A 16,664-nucleotide genomic window follows, 5' to 3' on the forward strand; every position below is an offset into this window, starting at 1 on the left:
CCTTGAAGACGAGTTGACAGTAGAAGGTGTAGAAGTTCAAGCGGTGTGCAACATGAGGCTGAGGTCCAGGCTGCCGCCTGGGCGCTAGAATTCCTCAAGAAGTTGTAGCCGCCAGCCTCATCTGTTAGTTGACTGAAAGGCGCGTACGAGTAGAGGACCCAAAAGCTCCCCTGCAGGATGAGCAGTGGAAAGTCTGTAAGGTGGATGTCGTTGCTCGACTTTTGTACCGCAAGATAGCACCTCAGACACAAGGAGTTCGATTTGGGTATTCCCTATCCCTTTCTCGTTTTGTCGTTTCATTGGAGTAGTTTCTCTGAAGCACATCAATGCATCTATTGGCCATCTCCAGAGATGGGAGTCTAGTGCGCTTATGAGCCAGCCTTGTTGTCTGTCTTTTGCTGGTTCTCAATTTCCTCTGGCTGACCCTTTTCTCCTGGCGTCCCATCTTTCCAACTCACAGGGACACCATCATCTGTAAATCTCGCCCATGCGAACCACCCGCATCCCTCGCCACCGCTCGGCTTGTTTCCAACCTGACACATCCACATATATCGACCCCGATTGGCCCTCTGTTTCTGTACCGTTTTCAACACGCAAGGGACCCCGCATTTACACTTTGGGGTGTTCTTGGGGCGGAATTCTTCTCGGTACCACCTATAAGTGATGTTGATGCGTTTATTACCAGCGGTAGGATGGGGAGTGACAGTGAGCGCCGGTGCGATGCTGTGCTTCCATTCTTCCTGCATTTCGGCATGCATCACAAGGAGAGAATTGTGGGGGAGATGGATCGCGATTTGCCCCGACACATCTGCCGCAGAAGAAGCATTTTCAGGCTTGTCGGGTCCATTGGGGTCGTCCTTGGGTACGATTCTTCGGACGCGAAACTCCCTTGCAACCCCGAGACTCAAGCTCCCTATGATGGCCCGAGGCCCGAGATAGGAAAGTTGGTCAGAGTGATAGCCCACATGTTGCGCGCCACCATCATAGCAATTGACGAAGGCGGCGTTGGGCTCCCATACCAGGGGTGACTGATATTTTAGTTTTTTCCCGTCTGGATAAAAGTCGCGGATCCGATCAACAATTTCCTTGTTGACAGCATCACGAACAAGAGCGCTGACCTGCTTCATGACTGGCAGAATCTGACGGATATCACCAAGATCATTGCCGTTGTAGTAATACTCGCTTCTCTGTCGCTCAATGTCTGCCAGGCTGTCGACATAGAAACATGCCGTGTGCGGGGACTTGACGACATTGTCAAAGATCTTGAATTGAATAGAGTCATAGCTGGGAACTTCAGCAAGAAGCTCTTCCAGAAGGGCGTTTGCGAGATTGGTGGGCAGGAAATTGTGGATGATGGAACAGGGTGTGTGGTTTGCGATGTCTTGCGGCGTGTATAGATGGAGAGTTTTGCCCTTTTTAGTCAAGGATTGTTGCCCTGTTGGCTTTGATGGGCTCTTGTTCTCTGACGCGTATGGTAGACCAGTCTGCATACCAGCACCCATCATTCGCCGCTTTTGTGGCGGAGAGACATTGTGCCCAGTAGTCGAGAGTGCTTTGATGGCAGCGTCCACGGAGCCGTCACAGCCAAGGAGGACTTCCAGCAAGTCATCCTGACGCCTGCTTGGGTGCAGAGATGAAAGAATTGCCAGCTTGACATCGGTCGATTCGTCGTCCTCGGCGATCGGTGGTTCGGGGTCAGCGTTGGGTGCGAGGTCACTCTGTGGCGGGGACACGCGACGTCGTTTGCGCAAGATGAACGCGTCCATGGTGGATGTGTCCTCGGCTGGGGGCCATGGTACAGAGTTGAGATGCGGCGGGGGCCTTGAAGTATTGGTTGCAAGACGCAGGCTGCGAAAAGCACTCACGAACGTTGCTTCAAGGAATGAGTTTCTTAGTCAACTTTGAATACGCGGCGTGGGAAATGACGATGACAATAGCAACGGCGATGGCAACTGCAACTGCGACTGCAACGGCGATGGCAACTGCAACTGCGACTGCAACGGCGATGGCGGGGAGAAACCTCGGCCCATGTCCAGGTCGACTGGTCAGTTGTCCATCTGAGAATCCCGCAGTCTTCCCTTTATTCTGCGCTTCACATTTTTACTCACCGGTCACCAGCAACTTGTTTTCAGATACATTTCAGTCATTCCCTTCTGGAACCTCTTGGGTGGATGCCAACCTGGTCTTATATTTGACACTGACCTCCTCAGAGCAGTGGCAAACCAGGCATGATGAGTGACTGTTCACTTCCGAGACCAGAGCTTCAGTATCAGTCATGCTAGAATTCCGCACACAAGGCTTCCAGGGCTACGCAGTCAAATATTCCCCCTTCTTTGATAATCGCATAGCTGTCGCTGCTGCAGCAAATTATGGTCTAGTGGGAAACGGACGGCTATATGCGCTGGAGCTGACAGCTCAAGGCATTGTGCCTCTCAAAGTGTACGGAATTTGGACTCATGGTGTCCAGGAGAGACAGATGCCCGTGCTAACCGATTGACTAGCTACCCTACACAAGATGCCCTCTACGATGTAACCCACTCCGAAGCCCATAGCTCCCATCTCCTCACGGCCTCTGGCGATGGCTCATTACGGCTCTACGACACCTCCCTCGCACCGGAATTTCCCATTGCTAAATTTGAAGAACATTCGCGAGAAGCTTTCTCCTGCAGCTGGAATCTCACATCAAAGGCGACCTTTGCTTCGTCGTCATGGGACGGCACTGTCAAGATATGGAGTCCGGAACGCCAGCAGAGCTTGCTAACACTCCCCACCCATTCCTGCACGTACAGCGTCCAATGGAGTCCTCACACCGATGGGATGCTGAGCGCAGTGTGTTCCGACAGTCACCTCCGGGTGTGGGATTTGAGAACACCCGCCAGTGCTAGTAACCATCTCATATTACAAATCCCTATTCATGCGGCTCCCCTGTCCGCGGGGGCTGCGGTTGGGAAGATCCAACCGACCTTTCCACCTGCTGAAGCCCTCACTCACGATTGGAATAAATATCGCGGCACCGTCGTCGCCGCTGCCGGGGTTGACCGTATCATTCGAACATTTGATATCCGTCAGCCCAAGGGCCCCCTTCATATGTTGCAGGGACACAGCTACGCGGTGCGGAAGGTTGCATGGAGTCCACACCTTCCCGATCTCCTCCTCAGCGCCAGCTATGATATGACATGTCGTGTCTGGACAGACGGAGGGGAGCAAGGAGGTCCCGCCAGAGAGCTTGGTAGTATGGGTCGTCATACCGAGTTCGTGACTGGCGTGGATTGGTGCTTGTTCGGCAGTGAGGGGTGGGCGGCCAGCTGTGGTTGGGATGAACTCCTCTGTGTCTGGGATGTGCGGACAGTCATGCGCCCGTGATACGAGGCACGAATCATGCGGCGAACGATGTGTGCTCGATTCCCGAGGTGTTATTGGATTGTTTTCAACGATAGGGACCACCTTCAGACTTGGATAATAAGGAATTCATCCTAACAACAGAACGAAGCCTGACTATCCCAGCTACTGCTGTCGCCAACAGCGCAAAGTGGATATGACAGATACCAAAATCTGAAACTTTATGCATCATGGCTGATCAGACCCGGAAACAAGCTTCATCGCCGACTTATGTTACATCTTGCAACCCGAACAAGGCTTTCCTAGGGAGTCGACCTGATCGTTCGGCAGACGCAGGAGGGAACAAGAGATGGAGAACAAGGATGGCCGATGCAGTTGAGGTCCGAGCGTCCAATCTCTTTCCTTCGCTCTTCGCCAAAGTCCAGCCAATCAACCTGCCAAGACCTTCTCGAAGCCATGGATGCTGTCGATCCGGCGCCTCTTCAACTTTCCTTTTTGCTTTCGTGCTCGACATCTACGCCTTGATAGGTGCCAACCGAACGACCCATATGGTGCACGGTTGTCGCTAAGGTGATGCCTTCACAGTGCTTGTTTACACTTCATGGCCTTGACAGGCTTAATCCGGACTACCGTCACCTCATGCAGCCGCCGGTCTGGGGAAAGCTCTCCGTGTGACCTCTGAGGTTCTACGTATTTGGTGCTGCGGGGACCTGCCTTAGGAGGAGCTCGGCTACGGCCTGGTCTTTGTTGATCGTTCCCTGTTGGCATCCTGGTCGGCCAAGGTAAGACAGCCGCTATTGTGAGCATATCGCATCCTGGAAGATGCACGTGTTGCTTTGCGGCTTGAGGCGGGTGCAGAATGATTGTTGAAGGATCATGGTGGACTCTTGTTTGTGTTACACAATCTGCAAGTTGACCGGTGGGGTCCGATACCGTGAGAACTCAGCGCTGCCTTCGAATACTACTTAAAGGCATGCCGCGACTGTTGCTTGACGAAGCTCAGGACGCAAAGGACGACCATCGAAGAACTGTGAGAAGGATTATTCGAAGAAGGCGCAGACCAGCATCATAACCTCGCGACCCCGTTGCTCAACACGACCTCTGTTATCACTTCATCTTATACTACGAGCCTACGATCACGCTTCCTTGATACACTCCCACAACAATGCAGCTCCCAAAGGTTCGAGGAAACACACTCATCTATTTTCTCACCTTCTAATTTTCTTCCAGGCCTTAGCCAGCGTTCTCTTCGCTCTCACTCCGGTCCTTGCTCTCCCGTCAGCGCTTTCCTCCAGCAAACAGCCCGCATCCCCGTCACTCTGGCCTCGGGAGTTTAATGCATTCACGAAGCGCCAATCCTGCGTCGAAACCTGCGGTAGTGTATGCTACTGGCAATCTGACATCGATGCCGCCCTCTCCAAAGGCTACTCCCTCTACCAGGACGGACAAACCGAAGGGTCTGACGACTACCCGCACCAATACAATGACTACGAGGGATTCGATTTCCCTGTCGATGGGCCATACTACGAGTTCCCAATCCTGGACACTTTCAAGGTGTATAGTGGTGGATCTCCCGGGCCGGACCGTGTCATCTTCAATGGAGACGGTGACTACGCAGGAGTCATCACTCATACGGGTGCCAGTGGTGATGATTTTGTCGCTTGTGAAGGGGCCAACCCGTAAATACCTAGGTATCTGGGGATAAGAGGGCGGCGGGCATCCCGACGGAGGTCAAGGGGGTTTTGGGAGTAGTATGAGAGCCTGCATGGGGGTGCCGTTCAACGAAAGAAGTCGAAACCAGGGGCTTGCCAGTATGGGCACGAACTTTCCCGTTCTGCAGGTGGTCTCTGTGGACGAAGTGATATGTGAGCAGTAAGCACATAAGACGTTATAATATATCAGCCTCTCCTTCCCATACCCTCGTACATCCCTCGTCTTCTTGTATGAGCAAATGGCATAGGATAATCTTGTCCAGCATCCCTAGGTACCTAGGGTCTTAACAAGACTGGAAGAGGAAGTATAGAATTGTTATTCACTCGCTCTTGAACACGCGGTCTATTCTGTCCATCCCCCGCGTGTCTCTCTATATGAAGTCGGATAGAACTTGTTGCATTCTCTCTCCCCAGATCGCTATATGGTCTAAAGTACGTAATATGCCCCCCTGGGTATGGGTATGGCTTGTTCTCCGGCCCATGGCCCGATGCATGGGCGTATATCGCAAAGTAGAAGGAAGAGGAAGAGGACGAGGACCGTGGACGAGGACTGTTCGAGAGGGGTCGAAGAAGGCAAGCAAACCGTTGCACCATCCCCACCCAGCCTTGTTTGTGTATTTCCGTCGATTCAATCGATCCGTGGGGTCTTCTTGCAGTCGTCGTCCCGAGTATAGTAACGGTTCTTATGGTCTCCATCTTCCACCCCGCATTAAAACCCCGTCTCTCGTGCATGTGGTGCTCGTATATAATCATACCATGTCGTATCGTATCTTGCAGTCTAGTCAAGTCAGCGGGGTTTGTTCTGGCCATAGCCACCCCCTTTCCCCCCGCCTGCAGGCGGGAATCGAGGTAGAGCTGCAGGTTGTCTGCCCCTGGCCTTGTGTGTTCGCTTTGATATCTCAAGAACCTCATGATCATCGGCTGGCGCCGTCAGTTTTGTTTGGCGCAGAGAGATCCCGTTCACCAGACGGACGGATGGACGGAACCCAGACGGGTCTTGACCTCCCGTCCATGGGGACGCAGAGCCGCATTTTATCGCTGGTCGCACAGCCCCCAAAAATTTCTACCTTCATTCCCATGTCTGGGAGAGGGCTTTTATTTCTCGCCCAACCGATTCTCCACCCCCTCCCTCACTTTCCTCTTATGCTCCGCCAATTCCTCCTTGCTCGCATCATACCTCACATTGCCCGCCTGGTTGAACGGGTTCTCATCGCTCTTTTCAAACTCCTTCTTAATGAGTTCGATCTTCTGGTTCCGTCTCAACCCGGGATGTTCCTTGTCGATTTCTGGCAACCTGCGTTCTTCGTACGCCTTGTATGCGGCGGGGAAACGGCGTTCCGGGTGCCGGTCGAGTTTCATGTCGTTTTGGGAGCCGGTGGTTAGCGACAAAGCGTCCAGCGCGTTGTCGATTCCGGATGCGTTCAGGGCGCGTTCTTTCGAGCTGGGCTCGCCACTGTCCAACTGGGACAGGTCCAATGTCCCACGAGATTTCTTCTCCGCGGTCTTCTTGTTCGCGCCCTTGGGTTTATCGCGCATCCCCTTCTCTTCTTCCGCCAACATCGCCTCCCGCTCGGCCTTTTTCGCAGCCTGTTCTGCGGCCTTTGCGGCAGCAGCTTGCTTTTTAGATGTGTCCTTGGAGCCTTGTGCCCATTTCTCCTCCTCGCGCGAGGCTGCTACTGCGTCGGCGGCGGCTTGTTTTTGGGCTGCGGCGTCGGCCTTGCGCGCGTTGCCCGCGGCTTTTTTTGTGTTTTCGCCTTTGCCTTTTGGCGCCATCGTTACTACAGCTGGCGCTGTGGGCGCAAGGCTGCTGCTGATGGCGGTGGTAGGTGTGGTGGCGGTGCTTGTGTTGGTGATGTACTTCCCCTCCTCGTTGAGGCGGGGTTGAGGGGCACTAGGAGCCGGTAGTGGTGGTGGTTGCGCTCGGGAGTCGAGATAGGCCCGGGTGGTGATGTAGGTGGTGATGTTGACAATCACGAAGATTCTTACAAATTGTGTGGGAGAGAAGATGAATGGGTTATGAGGCATGCAGTGGAAGGGGAATGTGGGCGAAAGATGCAACTGTAGACCTGTCTGATTGGAGAATAGGATCAAGGCGATTATTATGACTCCGACTCTGCTTTGCGCTGGCTAGTGAGGCCTTGGTGCATCTTCTCACGCGGCACTCACTTATGGGGCCTGAGGCCTTTTGCTCTCTACCGAGGACTGCCTGGCCACCCTTGACCGATGTGCCTGATTCATGCGGTATGATGTAATAGAAAGCGCGCAACTCGAAAGTTTCTTTGCACGCTGTTGCTCGTATGTATCTCCTTTTGGACAGGATACAAAAGATTTGGAGTAAGGGGGGAATATCACTCCAGGGCATTTTCCAGGATCTTGGTAACGCTATGCAAAAGTCCCTATGCCCCTCGTCAGGCCTGATTCATATCAAGAGGATATCGTATCTGGATGCATGATGCTCCTGAACTCCAGATCCATTCGTCTCCATTGCATGCACTCGTAGCAAACCTGCCCCGGACGCCGTCGCTCCATCCTAGTGGCCCTCAAATCAACCTCAATGGTGTCCTCATCCCCGCAAAGCCCTGTCTCATGAATTTGTACTTGTTCGGCACCGTCTGGAGTCTCCGGAACGCCTCTCTGACGTGTTTGGGCTCGATGGGCGTCCTGCCTTCCTCGGGCATCTCAAACAGACTGCACCCTTCCCGCTTACGTTTCTTGGACGCGTCCTGGTCGCCTCTGCCGCCGCCATTTTGTTTGTTGTTGGCTATGTCCTCCGCGGCTTTGACCTTCAGGGCTTCCTCTGTCAGAGTCTGCACAATCTCGAACGTCAAGAAGCCGAGAATATCGACTGCATCGTCGTTCGGTCTGTTGTCAATGATCGTGCCGAACCCTGCCCATTCGCGGAACCGTTTGCCCTTGCGGAATGTGAAGCTGGCTTGACGGCAGTCGGACCAGTAGACGTATTCGTCCTTGGTCATGTTCTTGGTGCGTTCGTCGGCCGAGGCCAGGCGGGCGAGGGTCGCTTCGTTCTGCTCTTCTTCCTCTTCGTCTTCTTCGTCGTCTCTTTCCGGCACCTGTTCGGCGTAGAAGGATTGGGTTTCCCAGGGCAAGACGAGTTTGGCTTTCTTGTTCGCTGTCGACTTTTGCGGGGCCGATGGGTTGACTCCTCCGGACGCCTAGAGGCTTGTTATTTCTCGACGAGACGACGGGGGCTCACAGGTACGTACCTCGTCAAAGTCACCAACTTCAGCAGCGTCACCTCCACCTTTGTCATCCGAGTCTTTCACATTCTTGCGGACGTCCTTCCAACTAAGAAAAGTCTTGAGTCTGGACACTTTGGCTCTGTCGTGCCGGATCTGAAAGATGAGGTCGGCGATTGAAATGGTCTTGGAACCTCGGCGGTTCGCGAGCGCAGTTGCTTGTGTCAGCTGTGTAGTAGGTTAGCAACATCTAGACAATCGTAGGAGAATGTCTAACCATTTCGATAACTTGCTCTCGTACGATTTCCTCAATCATCCAGGTTGTCTCTGCGCTTGGCTCGGCCGTTTCACCACTCACGAACATCATCTGTCCAATCCAATATATCAGTCTCCGCTTGAAGTCTTCTGGACTTTCCCAATCATCATCATCATCTCCAAGCCTATCGGGGGAAGCTGCAGCGGCTGGGCCAGAGTCCTGGTTGGGAGGCGCCCTGCTTGCTTGTGACTTGTCCAGGGCTTTTCCAACGATGAGAGCTTCGCACACGTCTTCGGGATTCTCCAATCCACGATTCGCCATGATGTTGTTGAATTCAGACCATGCTCTGGCTGAACTTGTTGGGGTTTCACGTTGCTTCTGTTCACCGCTTGGCTGGGAGGATGTGATGACCAGAGAGGCAGTTGAGGTTGCTTGTCTCGTGATTTAAACCAAACATCGTGGAGGAGGCTTTGCCGTCACCAAGAAGTGAAATCAAAGAGGTGCGTCGATGGATGTGACGGGCGTTCGTCACAGCCATATTTGCAGTGAATTGTCCCCTTGTCCACAACGTCTAACTTAGATCCATGGCCTTCGGTCGGTTCAACAGAGCCGGTAGTAAAGCGATGGCGATAGGAAGTCGTCGTCAACAAGATACAGGCTTGCAGAATGTATTCCACTTCGAACGTCCTCCCACCTCCCCATTCCAATGTGCAAAGCTGTTGCTTGTCGATATCTCCAGCAGGCAGGTGGTATCCTCACATGAAAATGATATAAGAGAGAAAGATGCTTACCTGCTGGATCTCCTGCCGGTACTTTGCCGGCCTCTCACCCGCCATCTTGACTCCTGGGCCTGCCCCGTCAGGGTCTGTCTGTTCTGCGACTTGGCTGGTTCTGTTTGTTTTATATGAACAACATAGGAACGACGCTTGTGCTGCTCCCGGACGGGAAGTCCACGATGTTGGGACGATGGAATAAGAGGTTGTGGATGAATAAACAATGACGGGGCTGATGCGTCTGAGATGAACTCTGAGAGTTGGACATGACAAAAGGCCCGTACCTACCTCGCTCCATACCTAGGTAGTAGACTTGGCCGAAGTTGCCCCGCGGCATCACCAATAATTGTTTCTTTCACTTATTGAACTTTGGAAACCATTCATTCATGTCACTTCTGTCATACTCAAGTGCTTCACGCCCGGGCCTCTGTACAATAGAGCCAACATGCTTTACCTCGTTGGTCTCGGTCTCGCCGACGAGTCAGACATCACCGTCAAAGGACTGCAAGTTGTGAAGCGCGCAGAAAGAGTCTACCTCGAGGCATACACCAGCATTCTTCACTGTGGGAAGGATAAATTGGTATGAACCTGACACCTCTTCAACCCCCATATCTTAGTGACTACTTTCGTCGCAATATCTCGCTGACATGGTTTTATTCGTCTGACAGTCAAGGTAGGAGTCATTCTATGGACGGCCCGTGATTGTCGCGGACCGCGAAATGGTCGAATCGTCCAGCGACGAGATCCTGGCAGGGGCGGACAAGGCAGACGTTGCTTTTCTGGTTGTTGGCGATCCATTTGGGTAGGTTGTTGACATATGTACCACGCCTCAACTGGACGTCTTTCTCTGATGATGAGACTTGCGCAGGGCTACGACTCACACAGATCTCGTTCTTCGGGCCCAGGAGCTCTCTATTCCCGTCAAGTCGATTCCTAATGCCTCCATTCTCAACGCCATCGGTGCAACAGGCCTACAGCTCTACAACTTCGGCCAGACCGTTTCCATGGTCTTCTTTACCGAGAACTGGAAACCGGCCAGCTTTTATGACCGCATCCGAGAAAACGCCTCGATTGGCCTGCACACCCTGTTGCTACTAGACATCAAAGTGAAAGAGCAGTCGCTTGAGAATATGGCGAGAGGGAGAAAGATTTACGAGCCTCCGCGCTTCATGACTGTCATGCAGTGTGCCCAGCAGATGCTGGAAATAGAGGAGGAGAAGAAAGAACGTGTCTATGCTGAAGACAGTCTCGCCATCGGCTGCGCGAGAGTTGGGGGCGATGACCAACAATTTGCCTGCGGGACGCTGAAAGAGCTATGTGACGTTGACTTGGGCCCTCCACTCCACAGCCTCGTGCTGCTCGGTAAAAGAGCGCATGAGTTGGAGAAGGACTACATCAAGAGGTTTGCCGTCAATGAAGAGACGTTCGAGCAGAGTTGGAAGAAGTACCATGACCGGAACCAATGAAGTCAGTCCCGCGGCTTTTTTGATGAAAAGTGCGCGCTCTCGTCTGAGCAAAGTGGACAGACGATGGCTGCCCAAGTCGAGCATGTCGTGAACCCGGAGGTGCACATGGTCGGCGCATCTGCTCAAAGCGAGAGTACTGCAGGCCATTCAGGTCTGTTGGGACGCAATCACGACGCCTCTGCTGGCCGACTTCGAGCTGTGTCGTTGCTGCTTCAGTAGCGGGTTGTGGACAGGAGCCTAGTACATCAGTCAATCATGAACTCGGGCCCGGACTGGTCCTTGATCAGGACAATCTTGACAATGAGACAAGTGGATTTCGTCTGGTAAATAATTACAGTTTGGGTCAGAATCCGAAGTAGTCGTATAGACAATAAGTCTGTCTACCCAATGGATCATCTTATTGGACCCGGCAATTTTTGGTCTTATTGTATTGTCAAGTTTTCACGCTATCGTACGTTGGTATCGTCGGAATCGTCAGAAATCATTAGTCTTCATTGAAACAACCTTCAGGCCCCTGCGGGATTTCAGCCCCTTCTCCCAAAGAATTTCTTCCTCAAGCTCTGCGACTTTGCCGTCTCCTTCGCCTTGGCCGGTGCCGGTTCTTCGGGAAAGTCCCTTTCCTTTTGTTTGCCCTTGCCGGTTCCAGTCTCCGAGGTTGAGGTGGCGGGTGGTGCTGTATTTGCCGGTGGTCTTGTTGTCCCTGCAGGTGATCCTATTGATGAAGGGGGTGTAAGTCGCACGGGCAAGGCCGTCAGGCCCGGGGAACCTCCTTCTTGATGTTGGTGTGGCTGTTGCATTTGGGAAGCGATATGTTGTGCTTGAGCAAGCATGGGTGCCACAGGTGGAGGAGACTTTGGATAGTCTGAGGTCGTCATGGTGGAGGTGGGAATGGGGAGGGAGTCGCTGGGTGTGGGACGATGACCTTGACCTCTCGTCGAAGCGGGGGAAGGAGCGGAGGTCGAAGCACTAGCAGCAGTAGGAGGAAGCGGAGGAGCTGAAGGAAGACAAGCAACAGGAGTACCAGCATCTTCATCCTCCTCACCCACGTCTTCCATTTCTTCATCCTCCTGCTCGTCGTCGTCGTCGTCTTCTTCTACATCATCAAACGACCGTTCCGGATCTCCGTTGTAGACGACCCACCATCCGATCTTCTCCCCCTCGGCGATCTTGTCTCTCAGATCTGCCAGCGCCTCCCACGCTTTGTTCGTCAGTCCGGGCCCATCGGCGACGACTTCGTCCAGATTGACACTCAGCGCCGCGGTATCATACGCGGGGGAGTTGAAAGGTGCCGACTTGGACATTGGCAAGGTCGTGGCGCGCTGTTTCTTCTCCGCTTCTGTGAGCACATGATGCTGATACGCTTTGACCTGCGCGACACCGGGTCCAGTCAACCCCATGCCTGGTCCCGCCGCGATCATCACGACCTTGTCCCCAACAAAAGCGTACGGCTGGCTCACGGCGTAAGGGCTCTCCAAGTCGTCCGGGTTATATTGCTCGATGAATTCCAATCTTCTCGTCGACGCGGGGTTCGTGTCGGTATGGTCGAGTTCTCTCATGATATCTGGGTATATTTTGCGAAAGGAGCGGAGGAGCTCTTCGCGCGAGTTTGCGTTCTGAATGTACTCGGCGCTGCAGTCGTCGAGGTTGTGCAGCACGGCGTGCACGCGGATGCCCGTGAAGCCTTCGCGCGGCCAGCGGAAGCCGTGGACGAGGTAGACCGGCATTCTTTTTCCTTTTGCCTCTGGACGCAAGTATTTTTTCCGCTTTAGCTCCTCGATGTCGCAATTTGCAAACCACTGGTCGATGTATACTTGTGCTCGGCCGGGCAACGGTGCTAATCGATCGCGTGATTGAGGTTCGGCGGGCTGTGGAAATCGATACAACAGAGAGGGCGAGCCCCGGGCGGAAAATGGCTGTTTCTTTGGGCTGAGGGAAGGCAACAAAAGAGGTGCGGCTTAGATATATACACGTAAATGTGGATATGCCAGCATATTGAGTAGTCGTCGATGTACAGGCATGTTTCAATCGATTTCTTCCGACGGTGGAAACAACTTAAGGGCGGCAGCGGCAGCTATTGCTGTATGGCGCGTAAGCGGGTTTTTTCCTTCCTCGTCCTCCCTCACACCAATCTCTTCGATCGCTGGGCGGAAACGCAGAGATCTGCGTCGCACGAGGTGGCTGTAATGTGCAACCCAAAAGCTGCAACAGCCCGCCAAAAGGCTCGGGGAGCTAAAATGTGGTAGTTTTACGAGAGATTGTCCAGGGTCGACGCCTGGTGGCCCGTGGGTGCCTGGTAGGGCATCGGGGAAATGAGTTCATCGGGCTGGTGGGCTTCTACCACGTGCGATTAAGCGGTGCTACTAGTACCGAGTATCTCGTACTGCTCTGCACGTAATAGCTGTTCCGCCTCTCCCTACGAGATACCTACCTAATAGGTATCTACCTAGGTAGCCTCGCTAGGTACCTGTTTTCAGCCTCGCCCATCACCCATCATGCGAGATGACGAGGAGTCTTCCATCACATATCAGATCGAGAGAATGTTTACATTTCCTACAGGTTCTCACTGTACTGACCTGGCCGAAACCAATGCCCATTCATCCACGATATAACTTGTATCGCTACGTCTCTAAGGTTCCGGCAAACCACAGTAGTGGGAGGAGCAGCCGCCACCTCCTCCTCCAGCAGATAAAGAATCCTGCTGCTTGCCTGGATCAAAGGTGCAACCCGTCTGACTACAGTGATGCGACTCGTCATTAATCTTGTTTGACCCAGCCGTCCCAGGACACGATCCTGCTACGTGTGTCTTGGACTGTCTGGCAGCCTCGGTCAGGAGCTGCCTTCAAGCATGGAATCTCTGTCCTTAAGGACTACGAAGTGGTCCACAATGTGCACCAGAGAGGTTGTCTGTCCCGGCCAGAGGGAGAAGAAAGTGCAAACTTACCCAGCTCCCTATACTCAATCACCTGGATGTAAAACTGGGGCAGATGAACTCAAAACAAATTTACAATAGACCAAGGAGTGTTCCTCCAGCTGCAAGGAACTGGTGATAGGCGGCGTGAACGGGGTTGGAAACCTTGGAACATCTCAATCACGCGTCTTCAGCGCCAGATGGAGCAGGCCATGTCACCCGCGGAAGCTCGAAGACGCTCAGACAAGAAATGGAAGAATTCAGACGTTGGCCGGAGGACACGTTAGACCACGAATTGATCTGGTTTCCCTTGAGTGGCCAGCTCCGAACCAGTGCTGCAAAAAAAGGGTTGAAAGTCGACGGTAGGATGCTTCGGTCCACTTTAAAGCCACACAGGAGACGTCCAGACTATGACCTTCTGTTTGAAATTCGGAAATCAAAATGCTTTTGTATGTCGTACCTTGCCTTGAGGGGCCGAAACAGCAAGGGTTGTCCTGCCCGTTACAGAAGTCCATGCAGAGAAGTTGGACCAATCCGGCTTTGAGAACCTTTCCATAGCGCAAGCACTGAAGTTGCAACTGAAAACACCGAAACAAAACCGTTGTGACAATCCTCGTGCAGTGGTCATCTGGATTCGCCACGTACAGAGTAAGGGACCACTTGTGGCTTACAAACTTTCCTGTGGCTCCTGCTTAGTGATGGTGTCGTCCGTTTCTCAACCCAGGAAAACCGAGCTGGCCTTCTCTGAATCTGAAGTGGTTAGTCGTTAGAAGTCCTTGGAGTACCCCTAGTATCGTCGGTCGTCGTAGCCACCATAACCACCAGAATAGCTATAGCGTGGAGGGCTTCTGGGACGAGCGTACGGGTCGCCGCCTCGCGCATATGGATCTCCATAGCCCCGAATAGGTGGTGGTGGCGGTCCGCGAGGATCATATGGGTCAGGATCGTATCTCCGTGGCGGTGGTGGTCCGTAGTCCCGTGGTGGAGTGCGTCTTCCGTAGCCTCGGTCATAGTAGTCGTCAATGGGTGGGCGACGTCCAGGTGAGCGCTCACGATAGCCTCGCGGGCTCCATCCTCGTGGGGGAGGTCCACGGCGATCATAGTCATCCGCGGGCCCGTAACGGCCTCGAGGTGGGGATCTCTGTCGATAGCTGCGATTGTCCGGTCTTTCTTCTTGAATCTGGGAAGATCAGTTAGGAGACATATCGAGAAACAATGGCAAGTAATACGTACGTCGAGTGTACAGTGGACAGTCGCTCCCTTAAAGGTCTGTCCATCTAGCTTCTCCACTGCAGTCTTGAGGTCGGACGAGGTTTCGAATTCCACGAACCTTCGGCAGATGGTGAGCAGATGATGTGAGAGAAAAGGGAGTCAAAATACCCTTTGCCATCGCGGTCACGGCCAGTCTCGGAGTATACAACGTCCAGTTGACCCGAGCTTCGCGCAAAGTCCTTGAGGTCCTGGAAACTGGTGAGCAGGTTTCTCCGTAGTTGGAAAGGCGGAGTATGGAAGTAGCTGGCAGTGACGGGCGAAGTCCCAAAAGGTCTCTTCGACTACCAAGACATGAAAGGGCCACGAGACTCCATTTCTTCCAACATGGGTATGCGTCAATGTCCCCAGATCCGCAGACAAGGGCTCCCAAGAACCGAGGTGGACAAGAAACTCTTCGGCCATGTCTGATCCAGAGCGCATGATGCCAAAATGTAGCAGAGGGGGATTTCTAACCTGCCAACTAGTATCCGGCTGCAGTCCAGTAATCTGCATGCGATAGATGGTGCGACGTGGCCGAGGAACGTTGCGATCAGAAGGACCAGCCAAGTCATCTTTCCGGCGCGGGCCCCGAGCAAACTGCACAGTGAGACGCTCGCCTTTGAACATGGTTCCGTCTATTGTCCGTGTTAGGAAGAGCCTTGTGAGAGGATGGAAGAAGGGAAAGGTAGGTCATACGGAACGCTGTTGGAAAGTTAGTGCTTTGGAAACAGTATGTGGGCAAAGAGGGTTTACCTGGAACAACGTCTCGCGCATCCATGGAGTCCTCATACTCGATGAAACCAAAGCCGTTCATGAGCTTGATCTCTTTAATAGAGCCGGTGCCATGAGTGCCAAAGTGCTCCTCGATGTCCTGTTTGGTGACTGGAAGGGAGAAAGTGAGAGTCAGCGACCGGCGCAGTCCCGGAACAGGTGGTGAGCGGGTCCAGGAGTCAATATTCAGGATTCAGCTATCCTCCAAGCATGCAATATAGTCCAGGGAGCCAAAAGAGGGAGAACGGATAAGGTGAGCATACTGTTGCGCGGAAGGTTGCCCAGATAGAGCCGGGTAGACGAAACATCGCCCATGGCGGACTACGGCCTGCAAAGAAGTCCGGACGACGGTCCAAGTAGGTGATTCAATGGTCAGAAGCTTCGGGATCGACCTGTTTTCGCAGATAGTACACGAGCCCAGACGTAGAAGTGAGGCGGGTGTGGTAGAGCCTGGCAGGGACAGGGAACCAACAAGCGGCCTGGGGTGACAAGGCGGAATGTGTGATGAGGAGTTGAATAGCCACAGAACGGGAAGTGAAGTGGAAAGACGAGAGGATTTGGAAAGTGATAGACATACACCAGGCGAGCAGGGTTCGCGGTGGTGAAGGAGTCGGAAGATGGAAGATGGAATGGGATGCTCGGAGGGTTAGAAGAGTGGAAGGGTCGCGTCTTGTTGCAGCCTTTGAGCTTTCAAGGTCAGTTCCAGTTTGCCTCACTTTCGAGATGCGGGTGGAGATGGGATGGTGCCAAGCCCAACCACCAGCACCGCGACCAGCACCGGCACCGTAACAAGCACCCGTCACCACCAAAGTCATGACTACCCAGGTCCGTGGCTGCGCCCACTGCGTATCCATCACCATCACCCATCACCTCCTCCACCTCCACCTCCACCCTCCCTTCACGCATCCACCAGCCAATCGCTTCTTTCACCGGCAGCATTCCTCTCACACTCCTCCTTCTCTCCTCATCACCACCATCCACTATCTGTCGA

General features: G+C 53.4%; 8 protein-coding genes across 8 annotated transcripts; 3 read left to right on the forward strand and 5 right to left on the reverse strand.

Moving 5' to 3' along the window:
- Positions 1 to 368: 368 nt before the first annotated feature.
- Positions 369 to 1,766, reverse strand: Z520_04576 (uncharacterized protein; the record flags this gene model as incomplete). Its single annotated transcript, XM_016775081.1, has 1 exon — positions 369 to 1,766. One exon carries the CDS (start codon positions 1,764 to 1,766, stop codon positions 369 to 371), a length of 1,398 nt encoding a protein of 465 aa, XP_016634061.1.
- A 509-nt stretch (positions 1,767 to 2,275) lies between these two features.
- Positions 2,276 to 3,363, forward strand: Z520_04577 (uncharacterized protein; the record flags this gene model as incomplete). Its single annotated transcript, XM_016775082.1, has 2 exons — positions 2,276 to 2,439; positions 2,502 to 3,363. The coding sequence occupies 2 exons, from the start codon at positions 2,276 to 2,278 to the stop codon at positions 3,361 to 3,363; spliced, it is 1,026 nt and encodes a 341-aa protein (XP_016634062.1).
- A 1,141-nt stretch (positions 3,364 to 4,504) lies between these two features.
- Z520_04578 (uncharacterized protein) lies at positions 4,505 to 5,022 on the forward strand (the record flags this gene model as incomplete). Its single annotated transcript, XM_016775083.1, has 2 exons — positions 4,505 to 4,519; positions 4,570 to 5,022. The coding sequence occupies 2 exons, from the start codon at positions 4,505 to 4,507 to the stop codon at positions 5,020 to 5,022; spliced, it is 468 nt and encodes a 155-aa protein (XP_016634063.1).
- A 1,124-nt stretch (positions 5,023 to 6,146) lies between these two features.
- Positions 6,147 to 7,076, reverse strand: Z520_04579 (uncharacterized protein; the record flags this gene model as incomplete). The annotated part of the gene is made up of 1 exon (XM_016775084.1): positions 6,147 to 7,076. One exon carries the CDS (start codon positions 7,074 to 7,076, stop codon positions 6,147 to 6,149), a length of 930 nt encoding a protein of 309 aa, XP_016634064.1.
- Positions 7,077 to 7,591: 515 nt separating this feature from the next.
- Z520_04580 (uncharacterized protein) lies at positions 7,592 to 8,825 on the reverse strand (the record flags this gene model as incomplete). The annotated part of the gene is made up of 3 exons (XM_016775085.1): positions 7,592 to 8,224; positions 8,276 to 8,476; positions 8,526 to 8,825. The coding sequence occupies 3 exons, from the start codon at positions 8,823 to 8,825 to the stop codon at positions 7,592 to 7,594; spliced, it is 1,134 nt and encodes a 377-aa protein (XP_016634065.1).
- An 897-nt stretch (positions 8,826 to 9,722) lies between these two features.
- Z520_04581 (diphthine synthase) lies at positions 9,723 to 10,743 on the forward strand (the record flags this gene model as incomplete). Its single annotated transcript, XM_016775086.1, has 3 exons — positions 9,723 to 9,857; positions 9,955 to 10,079; positions 10,146 to 10,743. The coding sequence occupies 3 exons, from the start codon at positions 9,723 to 9,725 to the stop codon at positions 10,741 to 10,743; spliced, it is 858 nt and encodes a 285-aa protein (XP_016634066.1).
- Positions 10,744 to 11,267: 524 nt separating this feature from the next.
- Positions 11,268 to 12,467, reverse strand: Z520_04582 (uncharacterized protein; the record flags this gene model as incomplete). Its single annotated transcript, XM_016775087.1, has 1 exon — positions 11,268 to 12,467. The coding sequence occupies one exon, from the start codon at positions 12,465 to 12,467 to the stop codon at positions 11,268 to 11,270; it is 1,200 nt and encodes a 399-aa protein (XP_016634067.1).
- Positions 12,468 to 14,438: 1,971 nt separating this feature from the next.
- On the reverse strand, positions 14,439 to 15,988 carry Z520_04583 (uncharacterized protein; the record flags this gene model as incomplete). Its single annotated transcript, XM_016775088.1, has 6 exons — positions 14,439 to 14,831; positions 14,885 to 14,981; positions 15,032 to 15,111; positions 15,377 to 15,537; positions 15,656 to 15,784; positions 15,937 to 15,988. The coding sequence occupies 6 exons, from the start codon at positions 15,986 to 15,988 to the stop codon at positions 14,439 to 14,441; spliced, it is 912 nt and encodes a 303-aa protein (XP_016634068.1).
- Positions 15,989 to 16,664: the final 676 nt, after the last annotated feature.

This window comes from Fonsecaea multimorphosa (genome assembly GCF_000836435.1).
Source record: "Fonsecaea multimorphosa CBS 102226 unplaced genomic scaffold supercont1.7, whole genome shotgun sequence".
In the NCBI taxonomy this organism is placed as follows: domain Eukaryota; kingdom Fungi; phylum Ascomycota; class Eurotiomycetes; order Chaetothyriales; family Herpotrichiellaceae; genus Fonsecaea; species Fonsecaea multimorphosa.